At 43.0% G+C, this 24,038-nt stretch overlaps 1 protein-coding gene across 2 annotated transcripts in view; it reads left to right on the top strand.

Moving 5' to 3' along the window:
• Positions 1-24,038, top strand: part of srrm3 (serine/arginine repetitive matrix 3) — a 113,681-nt gene that overhangs the window by 39,774 nt on the left and 49,869 nt on the right. For both annotated transcript variants that reach the window (XM_061963132.1, XM_061963134.1), the window contains exons 3-6: positions 10,929-11,024; positions 17,620-17,724; positions 21,937-22,008; positions 22,196-22,264. In XM_061963132.1, the coding sequence (XP_061819116.1) occupies positions 10,929-11,024; positions 17,620-17,724; positions 21,937-22,008; positions 22,196-22,264 (342 nt within the window). The remainder of the gene's footprint in view (positions 1-10,928; positions 11,025-17,619; positions 17,725-21,936; positions 22,009-22,195; positions 22,265-24,038) is intronic.

The following is a 24,038-nucleotide window of genomic DNA, read 5'->3' as shown; positions in this document are numbered from 1 at the left end:
TTTTAACAGCACCCAACAGAGTAGCCACCTGTAATTTCGTCATGCTCTCACGTTTGATGACAATAAAGCGTTCTATATACAGTACAGGCCAAAAGTTTGTACACACCTTCTCATTAAATGTGTTTTCTTTATTTTCATGACTATTTACATTGTAGATTGTCACTGAAGGCATCAAAACTATGAATGAACACGTGGAGTTATGTACTTAACAAAAAAAAGTGGAATAACTGAAAACATGTTTTATATTCTAGTTTCTTCAAAATAGCCACCCATTGCTCTGATTACTGCTTTGCACACTCTTGGCATTCTCTCAATGAGCTTCTAGAGGTAGTCACCTGAAATGGTTTTCACTTCACAGGTGTGCTTGAAGCTAATGAATGTGTTTTCAGGGTTAAACCTCATTATTAAAAATGTTGTAACACGACTGCTTCCTATTTGGGGAACTAGGCAGACAGTCTGAATAATAGCAAGCTTGATGAGGCCATTGAAAAAACCACAGTTTGAATACCTAAACAGGCTTTAACTAATGAGACCCGTTACCTCCCTGCTAGGCACTCAGCATCAATTCCGGGGTGCGGCACCACTGCTGCTCACTGCTCCCCTCACCTCCCAGGGGGTGAACAAGGGGATGGGTCAAATGCAGAGGACACATTTCACCACACCTAGTGTGTGTGTGACAATCATTGGTACTTTAACTTTAACTTGAACTTTAATGAAGTAGAGGTATATGTCATTGTTCTTAAAGGGGAACTTCACATTTTTTTTGGAATGTTGCCTATCGTTCACAATCCTTAAGAAAGACAAGAACACAAAAGTTTTTGGGGGTTTTTTCACATTCAAATTTTTAATAATCAGCTTATTCTAAGAGGGTAGCAATGCTAGAAATTGGAGCAATCAGCTTCTATAACCAGCTGTGCATCCTGTGTAACTGTATAGTCAGATTAAAAAAGATAACGTAAATCCTCATTTGTCCAAAAATAGTCATCTCCGTCATCTATTACGAAGTCTGTCTGCCAACTTACATTTGTTGCTGGAAGTAGGAAGTACGTTGCTACGGGCACTAGAATGAATGTTAAAAGTTAAAAGTTCCGGTCATGCCTAAAATGACCAAAATACGGTAAGTATTGCACACATGACATATTGTTATGAAAGTGTTTGTTAGTACATTACATATATTCTTGCAGCATCGAGTCATACCAAAAACTATAAAAATGGGACCCATTACCTCCCTGCTTGACACTCAGCATCAAGGGTTGGAATTGGGGGTTAAATAAAAAAAAAAAAGGATTCCCGGGCTTAGCCTCGTCCACAGCCACGGCTGCTGCCCTTCGGGCCTGTCGGTACCATGCAACTGCTTCCGGAGTCCCCTGGGATAACATACCCCGGTAGGACTCCTTCTTCAGTTGGACGGCTTCCCTGAGCACCACTGTCCACCAGGGTGTTCGAGGGTTACCGCCCCTTGAGGCACCTAAGACCTTCTGGCCACAGCTTGCAGCTGCAGCTTTAGCAGTAGAGGCTTTGAACATTGTCCATTCCTGTTCAATGTTCCCAACCTTCACAGGGACGGCAGAGAAGTCCCGCTGGAGGTAGGAGTTGAAGTCCTTCCGGACAGAGGACTCCTCCAAACGTTCCCAGTTCACCCGCACTACACGCTTGGGTTTGCCAGGTCTGTCCAGAGGTTTCCCCCGCCATCTGACCCAACTCACCGCCAGATGGTGATCAGTTGACAGTTCAGCCCCTCTCTTCACCCGAGTGTCCAAAACATACGGCCTCAGATCAGCTGATACGATTACAAAATCGATCATTGATTTTTGGCCTCGGGTGCTCTGGTACCAGGTACACCTATGAGCATCCTTATGCTTGAACATGGTGTTTGTTATCGCAAGTCCGTGACTAGCACAGAAGTCCAATAACAATCCACCACTCAGGTTCAGATCAGGGAGACCGTTCCTCCCAATCACGCCAGTCCAAGTATCACTGTCATTGCCCACGTGCGCGTTGAAGTCCCCCAGCAAGACTATGGAATCCCCTGCCGGCGCCCCATACAGGACCCCATGCAAGGTATCCAAGAAGGCCCGAATACTCTGAACTCTTGTTTGGTGCGTACGCACAAACAACAGTCAGAGTTTTCCCCCCTCCAACCCCAAGGCGAAGGGAGGCGACCCTCTTGTCCACTGGGGTGAACTCCAACGTACAGGCACTCAGCCGGGGACTCGTGACTATCCCCACACTCGCCTGGGCCCTCACACCCTGAGCAACTCCAGAAGTGAACAAGGTCCATCCCTTGTCCAGGAGTGTGGTTTCAGAGCCCTTGCTATGCATAGAGGTAAGCCCCACCAGATCCAACCGGTAGCGCTCCACCTCTCGCACCAGCTCAGGCTCCTTCCCCACCAGCGTAGAGACGTTCCACGTCCCGAAAGTCAGCCCCTGCTGCCCCGAATTGGTCCGTCTGGAGCCTCCACTTTCACTGCCATCCACTTGGCTGCACCCCGACCCCACTGGTTCCGACCGCGGGTGGTGGGCCCACGTGGGGGAGAAGATGGTGTGTCCACGTAGCTTTTTCGGGCTGTGCCCGGCCGGGCCCCATGGCTAGCCCGGCCACCAGGCGCTCGCTGACGAGCCCTGCCTCCGGGCCTAGCTCCGGAGGAGGGTCCCGGGTTTCCTCCGGGCCGAGTAACGCATCTTCTCTTTGTTTTTTTCTTGGGGGGTATCGTAACCCTGATGGGGGGGCATTCGGGTGCTACACCTTGCCCAAGGGTGACCCTTATATAGGGATGTATATATGTAACCGGTGGTCTTTTCCTCTCTGCGTTGTGTGGCGTTTGTGAAAAACGACCGACACCATGGATTGCTCAGCTGCACTTTACTGTTGCTCAGCTGCACTTTACTGATAAAACAGAACACAATTGTTGTCAATAAGTTTTTGACGTCGTCAAGTCCCTCTCCCGTTATGGTGGACAAAAGGGAAGTACAACAGTGAAATAAACATACCTGATAAAACAGAACACAATTGTTGTCAATAAGTTTTTGACGTCGTCGAGTCCCTACACAAAATACAATACAGAACAAGAAAATGAACAGAAGTTCTTAACATGACATTTTCTGTCGTCGCATGGACGCCTACCTCTCCCGTTATGGTGGACAAAAGGGAAGTTGGAAGGCGTGTCCAACGCATATATAAAGACAGGTGTCACCGTAATTATTGCAGTAGGAGGGACAACGAGACAATGGTTCCACATTGACAAAACATCAAACAATATTCAGGTATTTACATGTAACTTACACATTTTGTGTAATTATAACAATAATAAAGCATTATAAAATACATTATTTACAAGACATAATGGACCCTGTTACATATATATACATATATGTATAAATAAATAAATATATATATATATATATATATATATATATATGGCAAACCCCAGTGCCTTTTTTGATCTTCAATCTTCAGTCAGTATTGTCATTGCAATGGCTTTTGATTTGTGTATGGACACATAATTTACAACTCTCTCTACAATGCATTTGACTGCCTTAAAAAATTTGGGATTGTAAGGACATAATGAGGGCAGCATGGTGGAACAGGTGTGTGCCTCACAATAACAAAGTCCTGGGTTCGATCCTCGGGCTCGGGGTCTTTCTGTGTGGAGGTTGTATGTTCCCTCGTGACTGTGTGGGTTCCTTCCGAGCACTCCAGCTTCCTCCCACCTCCAAAGACATGCACCTGGGGATAGGTTGATTGGCAACACTAAATTGGCCCTAGAGTGTGAATGTGAGAGTGGATGTTGTCTGTGTTGGCCCTGCGATGAGGTGGTGACTTGTCCAGGTTGAACCCCCTCTCTTCCGCCCGAGTGCAGCTGGGATAGGCTCCAGCACCCCCGCAACCCCAAAACGGACAAGCGGTAGAAAATGGATAGATGGAGGACATAATGAAATTGCTTTAAACAGTATTCACGTTTGAAAAATGATATTTTTAAAAGCCAATTAACCTGAACATAATCAAATTGTTTTGATATTGTAGCACCCTGAAACTAGAGTTGGATGTAAAATCTAAAGTTGTATTATGATGCATAAATATAATAATACTTATTCTGTTTTTGTTACATGCATTATGCAATGTTTTTCTTTTTTCATATTCATCTCCATGTATGATTAGTTATGAGTATTGGGAAGGGGAGCTGCGTCATTTCCTAGGTTATGTGTGTAATGCGCATGCTCGAGAAGGAAACAAGAAGTGAAAGAGTGAGCGGGAAAAAGAGGGATATCAGAAAGTGCCTGTAATATGAACCGTGGGCTTCTTGAATAAATATTGCACCGAAGAGACGACGTTTGGTCATTATAAGGGTGCAACATAATGTTGGTGTTTACGCCCGGTCAGGCGAAGTTATCCCCGTGGAAAGAAGTTTTAATGAAAACAGTGCAGTGTACCAAAGTCAAGCTCGTTAATGATCAGCGAACAACGTTCCCCCACCGAAAGGAAAGAAGAAAGTCTACCAAACAAGACCAGTGATTTGTGAGTAAATGCCAACACAGTCTGAAGATGGATGTTGAGTGGGAATCACTACTGACCGAAATCGAAAAGAAACTTGTCACGTCATCAGTACGTCATCTCAAATTAATAAGTGACGCGTTGAAATTAGGACTTGCGGAAGAAGTGCAATTGTAATGTCATTTACTAAGGCAGGGGTCGGCAACCCGCGGCTCCGGAGCCGCATGCGTGTCATTTACTAAGGCAGGGGTCGGCAACCTGCGGCTCCGGAGCCGCATGCGGCTCAGCTGCATACTTGCCAACCCCCCATTTTCCCGGGAGACTTCCATATTTCAGTGCCTCGCACAGAATACTTTTAAGATTAATATTCTCCGATTTTCACCCTTACAATAGTAACAAGGGCGTGTAATGATGGTAAAGCATTTGGCGTTCTCTATAATTTGTATTAACAGCGTGCCAGCTCTGCTTCTTGTTGTATGCATCTTCTGCTTGCACACGTAAGTGACAGCAAGCCATACTTAGTCAACAGCCACACATATTACACTGACGGTGGCCATATAAAACAACTTTAACACTCTTACTAATAATGGGCCACACTTTAAACCAAAACCAAACAAGAATGACAAACACATTTCGGGAGAACATCTGCACCTTAACACAACATAAACACAACAGAACAAATACCCAGAATCCCATGCAACCCTGACTCTTCCGGGCTACATTATCCACCCCTGCACCCCAGCCGATGGTACTACAAGTCCAACAGTGCCAACAACTTCACCTAGTAGTGTGCCATACGCAGAAAAAAAGCATGTCAATAACCGATCTCAAGTGAATTTGCACCCAATGTATCGAAAATACTGTGGGATCATTGGACAAATAGGTGATGCAGGGCAAAAGGACAAAATTAATTACACCAGTCTCGAAAGACAAATTCAACGTGGATTGAAAAAAGGTTATGATGAGGGTGAAATTGTGGAGGTTGTGATTCAATCAATTGCGCCTGATGTCAAAATACATGAAAAGCAGACGAGAATTAACACTAAACTCATTAAGATAAATTTTTAGGACGCATTTTGTTGAGAAAGACGCCACAGAGCTATTTCATATGCTGACACGAAAGGTCCAAGAGCCTAAAGAAACCCCTATTCAGTTTCTCATCCGTGACATGGATCTTAGCCAGAAAGTCCTTCTTACATCTGAGAGAGCAAAGATTGGCCAAACATTGCTGACTGGCTTAAGTGATGATGCAGTACGCTCAGACATAAAACCTTACCTACAGGACCCATTTGTGTCAGATGAAGTACTGCGTGACAAGATGAGTGTGGCCTACAGTGTGGAGTTAGAAAGGCGAAACAAACTCTCAGCTGTGACTAGGCCCAAAAGCATTAAAGTGGCAATAGTTCAGGAAGATGAAGATGGTGATGATGTGCAGGCGCATGCTCCAAAGAAAGACAAAAGTCACACGTCAAAGCCAAATCCAATAATAGACAAACTTGAAGCTAGAAATAAGGTAATCTGCGAAGCCTTGCAAAACCTTACTGCACATGTTCTTGACGTCGTCGAGTCCCTACACAAAATACAATACAGAACAAGAAAATGAACAGAAGTTCTTAACATGACATTTTCTGTCGTCGCATGGACGCCTACCTCTCCCGTTATGGTGGACAAAAGGGAAGTTGGAAGGCGTGTCCAACGCATATGTAAAGACAGGTGTCACCGTAATTATTGCAGTAGGAGGGACAGTCTAATGCATGGGTGTCAAACTCTGGCCTGCGGGTCCAACCCAGCAAATCGCTTTAACAGAACATTACTTGGCATGCTATGGAATGGTAGGAGACCCATAAACCCAACTGGAAGGACTACTTGAATGAAATGGTTCATGCCTACAATTCCACCGTCAATGAAGCCACAGGGTTTACCCCGTACTTCATGCTCTTTGGGAAGGAACCAACTTTGCCAATTGACCTCATGTTTCCGAGGGAACCACCACAATCTCAATCTCATGCAGCCTATGCTGAGAAAGGGAAAGCGTCAATGCAAGAGGCCTACAACATCGCCCAGGAAAACCTGAGAAAATCCAGTTAAAGAGGACGGAAGTACTACAACCAGAGAGCGTGGAGTTCTGTTCTTCAATCTGGTGACCACGTACTCATCCAGAATGTATCACGAAGAGGAGGACCAGGGAAGATTTGTGCATATTGGGAGGACAAGGTTCACATCGTCAAAGAACGCAGAGGCACTGAAAGTGCAGTGTATGTGGTTCCACCGCTATATGGAGAAGGAAGAGAAAGGGTTCTTCACCATAATCTTCTGCTACCCTGTCCTTACCTCATCGATGGCCCAACCATCAAACATATTAGTAAGCCAGAGAAGAAAAGCAGACCCAACTCAAGGACCAAAGTGCATGAAATCCCTAGAGATGCAGAGAGCTCAAGTGAGGATGAGTATAACTTGTGAATCCCAAGGCAGTCTCAGGACACTCCCCTAAATCAACATGCACCAGTCTTCAAGCCAGTGGGAGAGAACCACTCCACAGTGGAACCTGAAATAGAGGAACTCGACGACAAGAGTCGACGACAAGATGGAGACGATGTCATTCAGCAAGGACAGTGAACACGAGATGACGGGATCAAGGACATGCAAGGGAGCAAAGACCAAGACATGGACCTTGACATCTCAGCACCAGAGCTTCAGAATGAAGATGGTGTCCTGTTTTCAGCAGATTCCACATCCTCAGAGGACAGTGAACATGCCGAGAGAATAAGACAGTCTACAAGAACACGCCGACCAAGACATATCCTTTCATATGCTAGATTAGGACAACCTAGTAATGAATTACCGTATTTTTCGGAGTATATATCGCACCGGAGTATAAATCGCACCTGCCAAAAATGCATAATAAAGAAGGAAAAAGACATATATAAGTCGCACTGAAGTATAGGTCGCATTCTTGGGGAAAATGTATTTGATAAAACCCAACACCAAGAATAGACATTTGAAAGGCAATTTAAAATAAATAAAGAATAGTGAACAACAGGCTGAATAAGTGTACGTTATATGACGCATACATAACCAACTGAGAACGTGCCTGGTATGTTAACGTAACATATTATGGTAAGAGTCATTCAAATAACTATAACATATAGAACATGCTATACGTTTACCAAACAATCTGTCACTCCTAATCGCTAAATCCGATGAAATCTTATACATCTAGTCTTTTAAGTGAATGAGCTAAATAATATTATTTGATATTTTACGGTAATATATTAATAATTTCACACATAAGTCGCTCCTGAGTATAACTCGCACCCCCGGCCAAACTATGAAAAAAACTGCGACTTATAGTCCGGAAAATACGGTAGTTTAAAAGTAGGCTGCCAATTTGCGCCTGCGGCCACTCCGACCACCACCTATCATTCATTCATTCACCAGTGTGAGCGGCACCAGGGGGCAAGGATGACGTGTCCTGCCCAAGGACACAACGGCAGCAATTTGGATGTCAAGAGGCGGGGAGTGAACCTGCGACCCTCAGGTTTCTGGCACGGCTGCTCTACCCACTACTCCATACCGATCCATATTTGGATCTTAGTAAATCAGAATCTCTGTACATTAACCATTTTTAAATTAAGTATTCAGTTAGTAATTAGGTTACTTTTTGAGGAAAGTATTATTGTAACTAATTACTTTTTAAGTTTTTACGATTAACTTTACCAAACACTGCCTATGACATCTAATTGATTGATTGTGCCTACAGGTGAAATGTTTTCTCCTTTTCAAAATTAATTTAGTCATTGTTGCTGTTTAGTCATCAAGTTCACACATGACCATTGTTCAAGACTTTTGTTTCAAAATCAAAGCACACATAAGCACTGCAGAAGCTGCAGATGCTAATAATGACATGGTGAACCGCACAATGTCAAAGTGGTCCCTCTTCTCCTTTTTGAGCCTTTAACTCAAATATGCACGTCTTTAATCAGGTCATGTATAACCAAAGGCTTGCAAGGACTGTTGTAAACTATCAGGAAGCACATATCAAATGGTAATGTGTCCTCTGCATTGCACTCATGAATATAAAGAGCTTCTGTTGTGCTGAGCTGACAGCTGCTGGGTTGAGAGATTGGCTGACAGAAGAACCCGATGCTGCTTTCAGACTTTTTGGACCATCTTCTAGCTAATCAAAAAGCCCACACTGTTAATATTCTGACAATATTTTGAAAGCAGCAGCTGAGAAGACATAGAATCAGGCTTCTTTTAAATCTTAAACAACCCTTTTCCATAGAATCAGAATCAGTACCACATCGTACTGATGATGCACGTCTAAGTCAATCACAGAAGAACAAATCCAGTTTATATGCTTGACAAATCAAAATATCCACAAATCAAAGCTCCTATTTTTTGCCTGACTCAGAACTACCGTCCTCCTCTCCTCTTTAAAATATGGGCAGGTGATGAGACTCCACCAGCAGAGCAGCTCAGTGTTCAGACATGTGCTGACCAGCCAGCCTATCTTGTGACAATTTGTTGGCAGAGCAGAAAATACAGAATACATAATGTCATTTTATATATGATTGATAATATCAACAGTTACGGTACCAAGTAGTATCAATACATGGTTGGTACTACAGTGTTTGGATCGATATTTTTAAAGGGGAACATTATCACAATTTCAGAAGGGTTAAAACCATTAAAAATCAGTTCCCAGTGGCTTATTTTATTTTTCGAAGTTTTTTTCAAAATTTTACCTATCACGCAATATCCCTAAAAAAAAGCTTCTAAGTGCCTGATTTTAACCATCGTTATATACACCCGTCCATTTTCCTGTGACGTCACATAGTGATGCCGATACAAACAAACATGGCGGATAGAACAGCAAGGAATAGCGACATTAGCTCGGATTCAGACTTGTATTTCAGCGGCTTAAGCGATTCAACAGATTACGCATGTATTGAAACGGATGGTTGTAGTGTGGAGGCAGGTAGCGAAAACGAAATTGAAGAAGACACTGAAGCTATTGAGCCATATCGGTTTGAACCGTATGCAAGCAAAAACGACGAAAACGACACGACAGCCAGCGACACGGGAGAAAGCGAGGACGAATTCAGCGATCGCCTTCTAACCAACGATTGGTATGTGTTTGTTTGGTATTAAAGGAAACTAACAACTATGAACTAGGTTTACAGCATATGAAATACATTTGGCAACAACATGCACTTTGAGAGTGCAGACAGCCCAGTTTTCATCAATTAATATATTCTGTAGACATACCCTCATCCGCTCGCAGATTTGTTTGACTTTATCGTTGGAAATGCATCTGCTTTGAGTGTCGCAGGATATCCACACATTCTTGCCATCTCTGTCGTAGCATAGCTTTCGTCGGTAAAGTGTGCGGAACAAACGTCCAATTTCTTGCCACTTTCGCATCTTTGGGCCACTGGTGCAACTTGAATCCGTCCCTGTTCGTGTTGTTACACCCTCCGACAACACACAGACGAGGCATGATGTCTCCAAGGTACGGAAAACGGTCGAAAAAACGGAAAATAACACAGCTGATTTGACTCGGTGTTTGTAATGTGTTTGAGAAAATGGCGGATTGCTTCCCGATGTGATGTCACATTGTGACATCATCGCTCCGAGAGCGGATAATAGAAAGGCGTTTAATTCCCCAAAATGCACCCATTTAGAGTTCGGAAATCGGTTAAAAAAATATATGGTCTTTTTTCTGCAACATCAAGGTATATATTGACGCTTACATAGGTCTGGTGATAATGTTCCCCTTTAACCATTAAAACATATGTTGTTGTCAATTTATAAGGCCTCAGGAAATAAGTCCCACAAAAACATACAAAAATTCCAAATGATTTATATCGAAGCCAATAGTAGGAAATTATTTAAATAATTAACTGATATTGTTGTTTTACCCTCTTATGTTTTATCTTTTTGATTATAATTGTGATTACAATTTAATTATTTAATGATCTTGAAAATGTGAAGTATTAGTATCAGCTCTGGTATGACCTTGTAACTACTTGTTATTGCATCCATGCCCAAATGTGTATTATCGCCTAAAACTAATGAAGTATCCAAACAACAGAAGAAGAAGTGTTAATACATTTTAATAGAAGTGTAGATAGAACCATGTTACAGCAAAAGAGTAACCAGATATTGGGAGTAAATTAGCAAGTCGATTAATAATAGTTTTAATAACATATTACAACAGGAAATGATATGCATTTTAGTCCATATTTAATCCATATTTAGTCCTAATTTGTTTTGCCATTGGCTTCTATGTAAGAATGTATGAAAGCTTTCCTGTTTCTGTTTGAATTTGCACCGCGCTTAATGATGTTCTTGTAACCTCCTTCTGTAACATGTCCTCACAGCAACAGTTCACTGATGTTTTTCTCATTGTGGTGTCTTCCTGTCCATGCAGGTACACCGAGGAGGAGATTCGGCAAAAAGTGAGCACGTTCAGGCAAATGCTGATGGACAAAGAAGGTGTCATTACCAGAGAGGGCTCACAACCTTTGTAAGTTTGTTGTTACTCAGCTCCATCCATGCCAGGTGAAGCAGTTAGCTTGATATTTAGCAATAACAAACAAGTAAAAATTAAATAAGAGAAAAACATTTGAAATGAACATTACAAATGTGTACTATATGTGCAACAATATTTTTCCTCATTTTGGCTGGAAAGATACAAGATACAAATCAGTAATGAATTCACTCAGAGTCTAATAAAGAGAAAATTGTAATTCATTGGGATTAAAGTATGTTTTACCTAGGGCTGTCAGAGTTAACGCAATAATGCGTTGACTATAGTTTTCAATAACGGCACTGATTTTCAGAACGACCGACTAACGCGAACACTTCCTTTTTGACACTTGACTTTTGACACACGGGGCTTGGCTGCAGTTCACTTTCTACTGATAAGCCACAAGTGAGCAGAAATGGATAAAGGAAAGTCTATATTATGGAAATATCAGGTTAAAAGCCAAAGCAAGTTGTTCTCTCGACAAGAACGGACTATTTTTCACGGTGAGAAGAGGCGTCATCCCTGCGGCAAACGCCTGCTGCGTTTGTCGTTCAGAGGTGGGTGGTGCTTCACATTCGTGTTCAGATTACGATTGAGGTGCAGTGATAACATAACATTTAGATTGTTACTGTGTGACTGATTTAGTAAAATAACATAAAAGCTCAACAGAAATGAAAGACGGTCGGCAGGATGTCGAAATAAGACTTTTTTTTATTGCAAACAGTCGATCCGACATTAAAACATTTCAAGACACTTTCTCAAAACAATGGCACACTTTTCCGGCTTCAAAATAAAAGTGCTATGCCATACATCCGGTTGAATTACATTTAGGTATTCTCATTATCCGCCAGACATATTAGCCTGGAATTTAGCCAAAAGGGCAGGAAATATCAACCTGTAGCTTTTGCATGGCCAACAAGATAAAAAAGGTGTTTCTAGCCTGTAAAAGTAAACCATGTGAAGTATTTTCAATAGAGACCATAGCTACAACCCACCATACCAGAAACAATAGTACTGTCAACATTATTTTGACAATAAATTAACCACTAATGTAATGATAATGCATAATAAATATTTACATATACACTTTCATTTGCAATAAACTTATATTTCTCATATATTTTAACATTGTATTTGGAATATAAACTTTTATAATTTCAAGTTAAATAAAACAAATAAATGATAGCAATAAAATATACTCTGTCTGTTAGCATAATTTGGCTCTTGATTACAATTCACAACCAAACACAAAAAAATAGGTTTTGTCTGTTAGGATGGGGTTGGTGGAGCTTCAAATATACACAATCAAAATGATAAATAAAATAGCTTAAAATATTGACAAAGTTGCCCTTCAATATTGAACATGCAGGCAGAGGTACAGTTGTATATTACTTATATGACAATCAGGAGGACCTTTGTAAGTGTAGAGTCTTTTTGGAGTGGAAAATCAAGGGAGGATAACCACACACACTTTGTCCTGGCATGGGGACGGTGTCGGTTAGCCAACCGTTAATTGCGCTCTGAAGTGCGGGATAATTCAGCTCGGGTGTTGGGCCAGGCGAGCTGAGCGCGGCAAAGATGGGCAGTGACAGAAGGACAAATAACGCCAGATTCAAGTGAAGACGTGATGAGGACCTCACGCTAAGGCCGAGAAATATTATAGAGTCGCAATGATGGTAATTTATCATCTGTTATGAGGGCGATACAGCAATCATATGGTCGATGTGGAGGAAGAGATTGTGCGCGATCATTGCCTTGATGGATGTGATATATTTTTGTCAACAAATGGTGTATTGTTTGTAAAGCAAGTTCATTATTCTCACGACACACAACAGTATTGTGTATGTGTGCGTATGTTGTGGTCTGCTGTGTCACAGTGTGATGGTGCCTCTTGCTATTTGATATCAAGTTTATTTTAGTGTGGTGCTGCTTATTGCTTTCACTAGTAAAAAGATAGTTCTTGCATTGAACTTGCTGCCGTCCTGACGCTGTCTTGTTGTTGACATAAAACAACATCAAAAGTATTGCTAACGGCGTTGTAACGTACCTAAAAGTAATTAATTGGATTACTCAGCTGAGCTCCTCTCTGAGCTGCCACCTTACCGTGGTAGAGGAGTTTGCATGTCCCAATGATCCTAGGAGCTATGTTGTCCGGGGGCATGGTAGGTCACCCAAGACAAACAGGTCCTAGGTGAGGGATCAGACAAAGAGCAGCTTGAAGACTTCTACGGGAATGCAAGAACCAAGACTCCGATTTCCCTCACCCGGACGCGGGTCACCGGCGACCCCCCACTGGAGCCAGGCCCGGAGTTGGGGCACGATGGCGAGCGCCTGGTGGCCTGTCCCCATGGGGCCCGGCCAGGCACAACCCAAAGAGGCAACGTGGGTCCCCCCTCCAATGGGCTCACCACTCATGGGAGGAGCCATAGAGGTCGGGTGCGTTGTGAGCTGGGCGGCAGCCGAAGGCAGGGCACTTCGCGGTCCGATCCTCGGCTACATAAGCTAGCTCTTGGGACGTGGAATGTCACCTCGCTGGGGGGGAAGGAGCCTGAGCTAGTGCACAAGGTGGAGAACTTCCGGCTGGATATAGTCGGACTCACTTCGACGCACAGCAAGGGGTCTGGAACCAGTTTTCTCGAGAGGGGCTGGACTCTCTTCTACACTGGCGTTGCACACAGTGAGAGGCGACGGGTTGGGGTAGCAATTCTTGTTGCACCCTGGCTCAAAGCCTGCTCGTTGGAGTTCAACCCAGTGGACGAGAGGGTAGCTTCCCTCCGCCTTCGGGTGGGGGGCTGGGTCCTGACTGTTGTTTGTGCTTATGCACCAAACAGCAGTTCAGAGTACCCACCCTTTTTGGATACACTCGAGGGAGTACTAGAAAGTGCTCCCCCGGGTGATTCCCTTGTCCTACTGGGGGACTTCAAAGCTCATGTTGGCAGCGATAGTGAAACCTGGAGAGGCGTGATTGGGAAGAATGGCCGCCCGTATCTGAACCCGAGTGGTGTTTTGTTATTGGAATTTTGTGCTCGTCACAGATTGTCCATAACAAACACAATGTTCAAACATAAGGGTGTCCATATGTGCACTTGGCACCAGGACACCCTAGGCCACAGTTCCATGATCGACTTTGTAGTTGTGTCATCGGATTTGCGGCCTCATGTTTTGGACACTCGGGTGAAGACAGGGGCGGAGCTTTCTACCGATCACCACCTGGTGGTGAGTTGGCTGCAATGGTGGGGGAGAATGCCGGACAGACCTGACAGGCCCAAACGCATTGTGAGGGTCTGCTGGGAACGTCTGGCAGTTTCCTGTCAGAGAAAGTTTCAATTCCCACCTCCGGAAGAACTTTGAACATGTCACGAGGGAGGTGCTGGACATTGAGACCGAGTGGACCATGTTCCGTGCCTCTATTGTCAAGGCGGCTGATTGGAGCTGTGGCCGTAAGGTAGTCGTGGCAATAATCCTAGAACCCGCTGGTGGACACCAGCGGTGAGGGATGCCGTCAGGCTGATAAAAGAGTCCTATCGGGTTCTTTTGGCTCATAGAACTCCGGAGGCAGCGGACAGGTACCGACAGGCCAAGCGTGTGCAGCTTCAGCGGTCGCGGAGGCAAAAACTCGGACATGGGAGGAGTTCGGGGAAGCCATGGAAAACGATTTCCGGATGGCTTCGAAGCGATTCTGGACCACCATCCGCCGCCTCAGGAAGGGGAAGCAGTGCACTGTCAACACCGTGTATGGTGAGGATGGTGTTCTGCTGACCTCAACTGCGGATGTTGTGGATCGGGGGAAGGAATACTTCGAAGATCTCCTCAATCCCACCAACACGTCTTCCTATGAGGAAACAGTTCCTGGGGAATCTGTGGTGGGCTCTCCTATTTCTGGGGCTGATGTTGCTGAGGTAGTTAAAAAGCTCCTCGATGGCATGGCCCCGGGGGTGGATGTGATCCGCCCGGAGTTCCTTAAGGCTCTGGATGCTGTGGGGCTGTCTTGGTTGACAAGACTCTGCAGCATCGCGTGGACATTGGGGGCGGTACCTCTGGATTAGCAGACCGGGGTGGTGGTTCCTCTCTAAGAAGGGGAACCGGAGGGTGTGTTCCAACTATCGTGGGATCACACTCCTCAGCCTTCCCGGTAAGTCTATTCAGGTGTACTGGAGAGGAAGCTACGCTGGATAGTCGAACTTCGGATTCAGGAGGAACAGTATGGTTTTCGTCCTGGTCGTGGAACTGTGGACCAGCTCTATACTCTCGGCAGGGTCCTTGAGGGTGCATGGGAGTTTGCCCAACCAGTCTACATGTGCTTTGTGGACTTGGAGAAGACATTCGACCGTGTCCCTCGGGAAGTCCTGTGGGGAGTGCTCAGAGAGTATGAGGTATCGGACTGTCTGATTGTGGCGGTCCGCTCCCTGTACGATCAGTGTCAGAGCTTGGTCCGCATTGCCGGCAGTAAGTCGGACACGTTTCCAGGGAGGGTTGAACTCCGCCAAGGCTCCCCTTTGTAACCGATTCTATTCATAACTTTTATGGACAGAATTTCTAGGCGCAATCATGGCGTTGAAAGGATCCGGTTTGGTGGCTGCAGGATTAGGTCTCTGCTTTTTGCAGCTGATGTGGTCCTGATGGCTTCATCTGGCCAGGATCTTCAGCTCTCACTGGATCGGTTCGCAGCTGAGTGTGAAGCGACTGGGATGAGAATCAGCACCTCCAAGTCTGAGTCCATCGTTCTCGCCCGGAAAAGGGTGGAGTGCCATCTCCGGGTTGGGGAGGAGACCCTGCCCCAAGTGGAAGAGTTCATATACCTCGGAGTCTTGTTCACAAGTGAGGGAAGAGTGGATCGTGAGATCGACAGGCAGATCGGTGCGGCGTCTTCAGTAATGCGGACGCTATATCGATCCGTTGTGGTGAAGAAGGAGCTGAGCCGGAAGTCAAAGCTCTCAATTTACCGGTCGATCTACGTTCCCATCCTCACCTATGGTCATGAGCTTTGGGTTATGACCGAAAGGACAAGATCACGGGTACAAGCGGCCGAAATGAGTTTCCTCCGCCGGGTGGCAGGGCTCTCCTTTAGAGATAGGGTGAGAAGCTCTGCCATCCGGGTGGGGGGAGCTCAAAGTAAAGCCCCTGCTCCTCCACATCGAGAGGAGCCAGGTGAGGTGGTTCGGGCATCTGGTCAGGATGCCACCCGAACGCCTCCCTAGGGAGGTGTTTAGGGCACGTCCGACCGGTAGGAGGCCACGGGGAAGACCTAGGACACATTGGGAAGACTACGTCTCCCGGCTGGCCTGGGAACGCCTCGGGATCCCTCAGGAGGAGCTGGACGAAGTGGCTGGGAAGAGGAAAGTCTGGGCTTCCCTGCTTAGGCTGCTTCCCCCGCGACCCGACCTCGGATAAGCGGAAGAAAAAGGATGGACGGATGGCACTCAGCTGAGATAGGCTCCAGCACCCCCCGGACCACAAAAGAGACAAGCGGTAGAAAATGGATGGATGGACTTGTTACTACTAAAAAATAACGGCGTTACCAAAGTCGTTATTATATAATGCCGTTATTACGAACACTGGTGTTAAACATACTGATTCGGATTCTGATATTAAAAAGAACCAAAAAACCAAAACTGAACATTCCTATGTCTGTATTCGCTGTGTTCTAGCTCTTTAACCAAACTGTAAATGTTTGAGGATGGCTAAATTAGGGGAACTCATTGAATCACCAAATTGTCGACAATCTCTTGCATGACATGACATAAACATGGCAACGCCATCTCTGAGCTCAGCATCTTGTATGCGTGTGAGAGATTGAGTTGCATGAAGCAAGCCGATCAGTGCATCTGGAAGAATGTGTTTGCTTTGAGGATGTCTGGAAAAGTCTACTGCTGTTCATGTTTAGTCAGAAAGTATAAATCAATTAAAATCATGAAAAATCAGCTGAGTTTCTCATTAGGTGAAACAGCGCATTTGTATGATACGGCATACTTATTGGGACATTACTGTGTATTTTAAGAGTAGCAGAATGTAAGTCAAAATGATGAATGAAATACAATAGTGTGGCAGGAACCCAAGATGTGAGACAGATGGTGTACGGTTCAAAAATAAAGTTTTTATTAATTAAATTTGGCACAGCGGAAGTGACAAAAGTACCATCAAATATGAGCACAAAGTTAGTCCAGTCCAAAAGGTATGCAAGAGCAAAATGCTTGAAAAGATAGTCCAAAAGTAACAACAAAAAGACCAAAAAAAGTAGCAACATAGAAAAAAGCACAACTATTTACAAACATACCCGAATAAATAGAAACACAAATTTACATTGCCAGGAGAACTGGAGAAAAACAGAAGAAAATAAGCAAGCCTTCATAGATGCACACAACAACCAACACCCACAGCAGCAAAGCTTAAAAGCCACTTTTTGTGTCTCCACATCTCTGTATATTTATTTTTGCATTGCAGGTCAGAATCAGTCAAAAATGTTGAAAGCGAGATTGCATACTTTCATGCTAGAACAAAAGCAAAACACAAGAGCAGATTTCACAGCCTAATGTTTCAGTCCTTTCCTTTTAGTTTAAGTCCATGTTCCTGACCCTCTGTTGTCATGTTTTAGGGTCAACCACTTGCACTACTACCCTGAAAAGTATGAGGATGACGATGATTTGATTGGCGATGAAGGCGGAGATTATGCCTATGATGATCATCACAGTGATAACAGGTCAAGCACATGCTCAAACACACACAATGCATGCATGCTGTGCCAAAGGCATTCCCACATAAATTGTTCTTATTCCTCTTCCGCTTCATACTCCGGTCGTCCGATATTATTTGATAGTCTATCAAAACTTTTAATTTACAGATTGTTTATAATGCTTATGTGACATATTTCATGAGGTGCTTCACATAGCCAAAGAAGTCGGCTAGTAATGGCTAACAGCATGAATCCTGCATTAATACAAATCGTGTCTTACTTGAGGACTTACATAATTGAACATATGGTGTCATGTTTAAGCCAGGGATGTCTTTGTTTTCCCTACTAATATATTATATGGTTTCAACTCCCCACCAAATGTTAGCTTGTTTGCAAGTAAATGTTTCATTGAATAAAGAAAAGTGTTTAACAAAAACAGTATTACTTTATCTCCAAATTTAGTTGAAAATGTAGTACTATTGCAGCATTGAAGTCTGAGTTGTTTGGCCAAGAGGGTTATACAACTGCCCTTAATCACGGTACCGTGGGTTTGAATCCTGGAAGGGCCAAAAGCACAAATCTTTTTTTTGTCGATTTTACATCTTTGAGTCATAGAGTTTTAATCCAACAATTGCAACATACATTTATCATTTCCATATTCATAGTTATTTTCAGTACAATTTTCGATATTTAAGATTCAAACCATTTCACGGTCAAACCGTTACTACCATTCGTTCTACATTCCACTAGCATTTCAGTTGATTTTGAGCTCTTTAATTTTCAAACCATTCCTACTGTACATTCAAACTTTTGTTCACCAAAATAGTCCTGCAGTCGTTTAGTTTTTCATTTCCGCTTCAGCATTGATTGAGGCATCCACACGCAATTCATACCGGAATTGCACAGGTTCTAGTTGTGACTTGTGTTACTGCTCAAGTGATTAATGAAACCATATAAAGATTACAGTAGCATTTACAAGCACAAAGCGTTCCATGACTGAGCTTCTAACTCAGAACACTTATATATCAAAGCAGCCCTGTCCATTGAAATTAATTGAAGTCAATTTAATCCGTATTCGGCCCTTCCCGAAACAGCACAATTTTAACATGTAACAAGCCTTTTCAAAACTTTTAGACAAGAAAGATTGCTTAAAAACATTACAATAGCACAGTTATTCTTAAATAGTGGGGTGGGTTAACCTCGGGAACATGCTTTATCTGTATAATGCTGTATCATGCTTCAAACCCCGTTTCAAACAACTGTGCACAACAAAATGTACTCATTGTAAACCATTAATCTTGATTTCTTATTTTTTTCATAAAACAGTAATAATAAAAACATCTGCACAAATTGTTTTACAAATTTTTATTTTGTAGTTTAGAGTGTTTTATATTGTGCTATATTGAGTTAGTGTTGCTGATCAATTTGAAATTATTATTATTTATTGACTATCCATCCATCCATCTATTTTCCACCGCTTGTCCCTTTCGGGGTTGCGGGGGGTGCTGGAGCCTATCCCGGCTGCATTCGGGCGGAAGGCGGGGAACACCCTGGAGTCTGGACAATTAACTACCTCATCGCAGGGCTAACACAGATGACAGACAACATTGTATTTATTGTATTTTTCATTATCAAATGGTTCAAGTTGGTCAAAAAATGTTTATAGTTTAAATAAGAACATATTTTTTATTTCGGGCAAATAGATAGAGCAGTAAAATATGGATGGATGGATGGATACACTTTAAATATTTTCTAAAACAGTTTAAAAACAATCTTAATACAGTTTTTCTTTGTTGTAAGTTGAGCTATATTCCTTTCTTTTAAGGATTCAATATTATGCAGAGGTGTATTTATAAAAATGTTATAGACAAATTATACGCGGCAGTGTGTGTGTGAGGGTGCACTTTCCACTGTATCCGCCAGATGGCAGTAGAGTGTTGAATATGTTAGTGTGTTTTGTGGCAAATCCAACTATGACCATAGCGTCAGTTGCTATATAGAGTGGCATTTTCCATCATTTTCAGCAGACTGCATTGCAAAATGATTAACCCTCCCCCCCCTTTCTCTCACACGAGATCCACCAAAGAATGGTGCCTTATAAATCCCTTCCCTACTGTACTACAAACAACTACAGTAGTTTTAATGTAATTATGTAACAATATTTCACAGCATTTACCTTGGGTGGCAGACAGTGTTGGGTTGGTTCCTGAAAACCAGTAACTAGTTATAGTTACTAGTTACTTTAACTCAGTTACTAACTCAGTTACTTACACCAAAAAGTAATGTGTTACTGTGAAAAGTAACTATTTAGTTACTTCTTTTTTTCTTCTTTTTGTCTTAAAGCTCCCATTAATGCCCTTTTAGCCTTCATTTCAGTACTGTTATTGCACTGGAGAATAATACAATCTGTTGATCAACTTGTCATGCATTTTTATTTTCCTTTTAACATAATTAATGAAAAACAGTGCAACATAAAAAGGCATTCCTCCTTTCTTTAAACTTGGACCAATGACCATGAATAAAAAACAATTTAAAGTGCGGCAGCACGGTGGAAGAGGGGTTGGTGCATCTGCCTCACAATACGAAGGTCCTGAGTAGTCTTGGGTTCAATCCCGGGCTTGGGATCTTTCTGTGTGGAGTTTGCATGTCCTCCCCGTGACTGCGTAGGTTCCCTCCGGGTACTCCGGCTTCCTCCCACTTCCAAAGACATGCACATGGGGATAGGTTGATTGGCAACACTAAATTGGCCCTAGTGTGTGAATGTGAGTGTGAATGTTGTCTGTCTATCTGTGTTGGCCCTGCGATGTCTTCAGGGTGTTGTGGGTCAATGCAGAGTATATAGCTGCCTGCTGCTCTAACATATCATAAGTGGAGTTCCACCTCGTTGGGACATCATGTATGAGCTTATGAGTAGGCAGCTTTAGCATTTCTTGCTTTGTCTTAAGCATATGAGCAGCTGTTGTGCTTGGGTGGAAGTAGGAAACCTCATTCCTGATCGTCCCAAGGAGGCGCTCCATCCTATTGACTGAGATTCCCTTCTGTGATGCCAAATTCACTACATGTGCAAAGCACCTATCTGTGGTCCCAGTCCTGCCTCATTCACTGTAATTATTAGATTTTTGGCATTATCACGTGTGACTAGGATATCTTTACCTTCCATTCTGCTTGTGTCAGTACCTGCGCAAGGTGAGTCTCGTAGAGGGGGCGTGTCTTCTCATCTCCCAGTCTGCTGTGATGAAATGAGCGCTTATAGTTCCCCTGGACATCCTGTCATGAGCGCAACAGATGATGCTCGGATAGTTCATCCACAACTTTTTTCTTCTCCTGCTCATAAAGATCTGGCACAATCTTGAAGTGGGTGCGCGACAGGATGTCGTAACGTGGCTCAAGCACGTTCAGCATGTGTTTAAAACCCTCGTTTTGCACAACCGAGTATGCATCTATAAACACACCGATCCAATGGCGCGGGGCGTTCAAGCTCCTCCGTTACTACGCTCGCCATGACCACGCTGTGTGTGGATTGAACGTGCCAACAACGTTTTGTTTTTTTTTATATTTCAAATCGCGGATCACATGTGTGCCTCCCCTCCCCACACCCACACCCAGACACACACATAGACCGCGCCTCTTTTCTTCTCTCCGGCTTGTGACAGAGGAAGATTCAGAAGAACGACACCGCAGCGCTTCTGTTTCTAGCCGATACTACATCAAAAGTAACGTAAAATAACGCAGTAACGCATCATGTAGTAACGATAACTGAGTTACTGAATATAAAAAATAACGCGTTAGATTACTAGTTACCGCCGAAACTAACGGCGTTACAGTAACGCGTTACTTTGTAACGCGTTAGTCCCAACACTGGTAGCAGACGCATGCAGTGTCTCCTGCTGTTGAGTCTCCGTCCAGTGTTGCAAAGTCCCATTATTAGTTTTGAACTGTTTGCGGATTTCTCTTGTGACATCTGGCAACACTATTTCCACGTAGGAACTACAAAATCACTGTTGCACACGATTGTATTTGAGTGAATGGCCTTGTGATCAGATCAATGGCTGCAAAACATTGCACTGTGGAACCTCTCAGGTCGATCTTCAATTTCAAACAAACGTTCCCTTAAGTGGACACAATAATTAAAAAAAACACTCCATCTTAACTTTAATTACCCTCTCCCTAGATATCTATAGACGTTTTTTTCTTCATCACTCACAGTCTATTCCTCTTGTCTTTTTATGAATATGTCAGACAGGGGAGGAAATCAAACAGTTCCCCATCCACTTGTCCAAAGAAAAGAAAGAAGAAATCCAGAAGAAATCGGTGAGTATTCTCCACTGACAAAATAGCCTTGTTTGCGAAATAATCTGATTGTTCCTGTAAAATAGGGTTTGATATGCCAATGAATCATCAACTCAGATAAGCATAAAACTTTTAGACACCAAGATTGACAACAATCAAACAAAACTTTAACACGATGGTCATGCTGTTCTCTTTTCTCTATCAATAGGCTTGGCAGTGTATCACCTACTCGCAGAGAGAAGAAGAAAAAGAGTGGGAAGAAACACAAACGTGACAGGTGTGTGTGTGAGAGAGAGAGAGTGTGTGAGTGATAGAGAGTGTGTGAGAGAGAGCGTGAGTGTGAGACAGGGTGTGTTAACATTGGTCAGTTACCAATGTTCAGGGAAGAAATTGCACTTGTATTAATGTATGAAGGTGACTTTGCAGTGAAACATATTACTACAATGGCCGTTCATGTATTGCCCCATATGTTGCTTCCACTCACTTTGGCAGTAGAGAAAGATGCCCAGGAGAAAATGAAGGAAAAGCAAATTGAAGGACAGGAAAATAGAGGGAAAGCTGCAAAGGAGGAATGACAGGAAGGTGCAGGATGATCGGACAAAATAGTCAGAAAAGGACGAGAAAGGAAAGGTAAAGTGACGTCATAAACGCAAAAGCAAAGGAGAGGTAAGAACGCAGGAATGTAGATTATAAAAGAGTAAGTAGTAAGTTTGAAATAAATATTGGCATTGTGGAGAAAGGATAGGTGGGCCCACAGAAAGCAAAATGACAGCTCCGATGGACAGAATACACATGCGACATCCGCAACAGAGACTGTCACTCCTGCATCGGCCTTCACATATATATATATATATATATATATATATATATATATATATAGGTATATATATATATATATATATACCTATATATATATATATATATATATATATATATATATATATATATATACACAGTCGCGATCAAAAGTTTACATACACTTGGTAATGTCATGGCTGTCTTGAGTTTCCAATACTTTCTACAACTCTTATTTTTTGTGATAGAGTGATTGGAGCACATACTCGTTGGTCACAAAAAACATTCATGAAGTTTGGTTCCTTTATGAATTTATTATGGGTCTACTGAAAATGTGAGCAAATCTGCTGGGTCAAAAGTATACATACAGCAATGTTAATATTTGCTTACATGTCCCTTGGCAAGTTTCACTGCAATAAGGCGCTTTTGGTAGCCATCCACAAGCTTCTGGCAAGCTTCTGGTGGAATTTTTGACCACTCCTCTTGACAAAATTGGTGCAGTTCAGCTAAATTTGTTGGTTTTCTGACATGGACTTGTTTCTTCAGCATTGTCCACATGTTTAAGTCAGGACTTTGGGAAGGCCATTCTAAAACCTTGATTGTAGCCTGATTTAGCCATTCCTTTCACACACAATCATTTCTACAACTCTTATTTTTTTGTGTTGGAGTGATTGGAGTACATACTTGTTGGTCCAAAACACATTCATGAAGTTTGGTTCTTTTATGAATTTATTATGGGTCTACTGAAAATGTGACCAAATCTGGTGGGTCAAAAGTATACATACATCAATGTTAATAACACTGTTCACACATTTAAGTCAGGATTTTGGGGAGGCCATTCTAAAACCTTCATTTTAGCCTGATTTAGCCATTCCTTTACCACTTTTGACATTTGTTTGGGGTCATTGTCCTGTTGGATCACCCAACTGCGCCCAAGACCCAACCTCCGGGCTGATGATTTTAGGTTGTCCTGAAGAATTTGGGAGGTCATCCTCCTTTTCCATTGTCCCATTTACTCTCTGTAAAGCACCAGTTCCATTGGCATCAAAACAAGCATAGAGCATAATACTACCACCATGCTTGACGTTAGGGATGGTGTTTCTGGGATTAAAGGCCTCACCTTTTCTCTTCCACACATATTGCTGGGTATTGTGGCCGAACAGCTCAATTTTTGTTTCATCTGACATCACATTGACAAAGATAAGACCTTCTGGAGGAAAGTTCTGTGGTCAGATGAAACAAAAATAATGCAATAA

The sequence above is a fragment of the Nerophis lumbriciformis genome, linkage group LG09 (genome assembly GCF_033978685.3).
Source record: "Nerophis lumbriciformis linkage group LG09, RoL_Nlum_v2.1, whole genome shotgun sequence".
Classification (NCBI taxonomy): domain Eukaryota; kingdom Metazoa; phylum Chordata; class Actinopteri; order Syngnathiformes; family Syngnathidae; genus Nerophis; species Nerophis lumbriciformis.
This window is presented reverse-complemented; position numbering and strand designations above follow the sequence as displayed.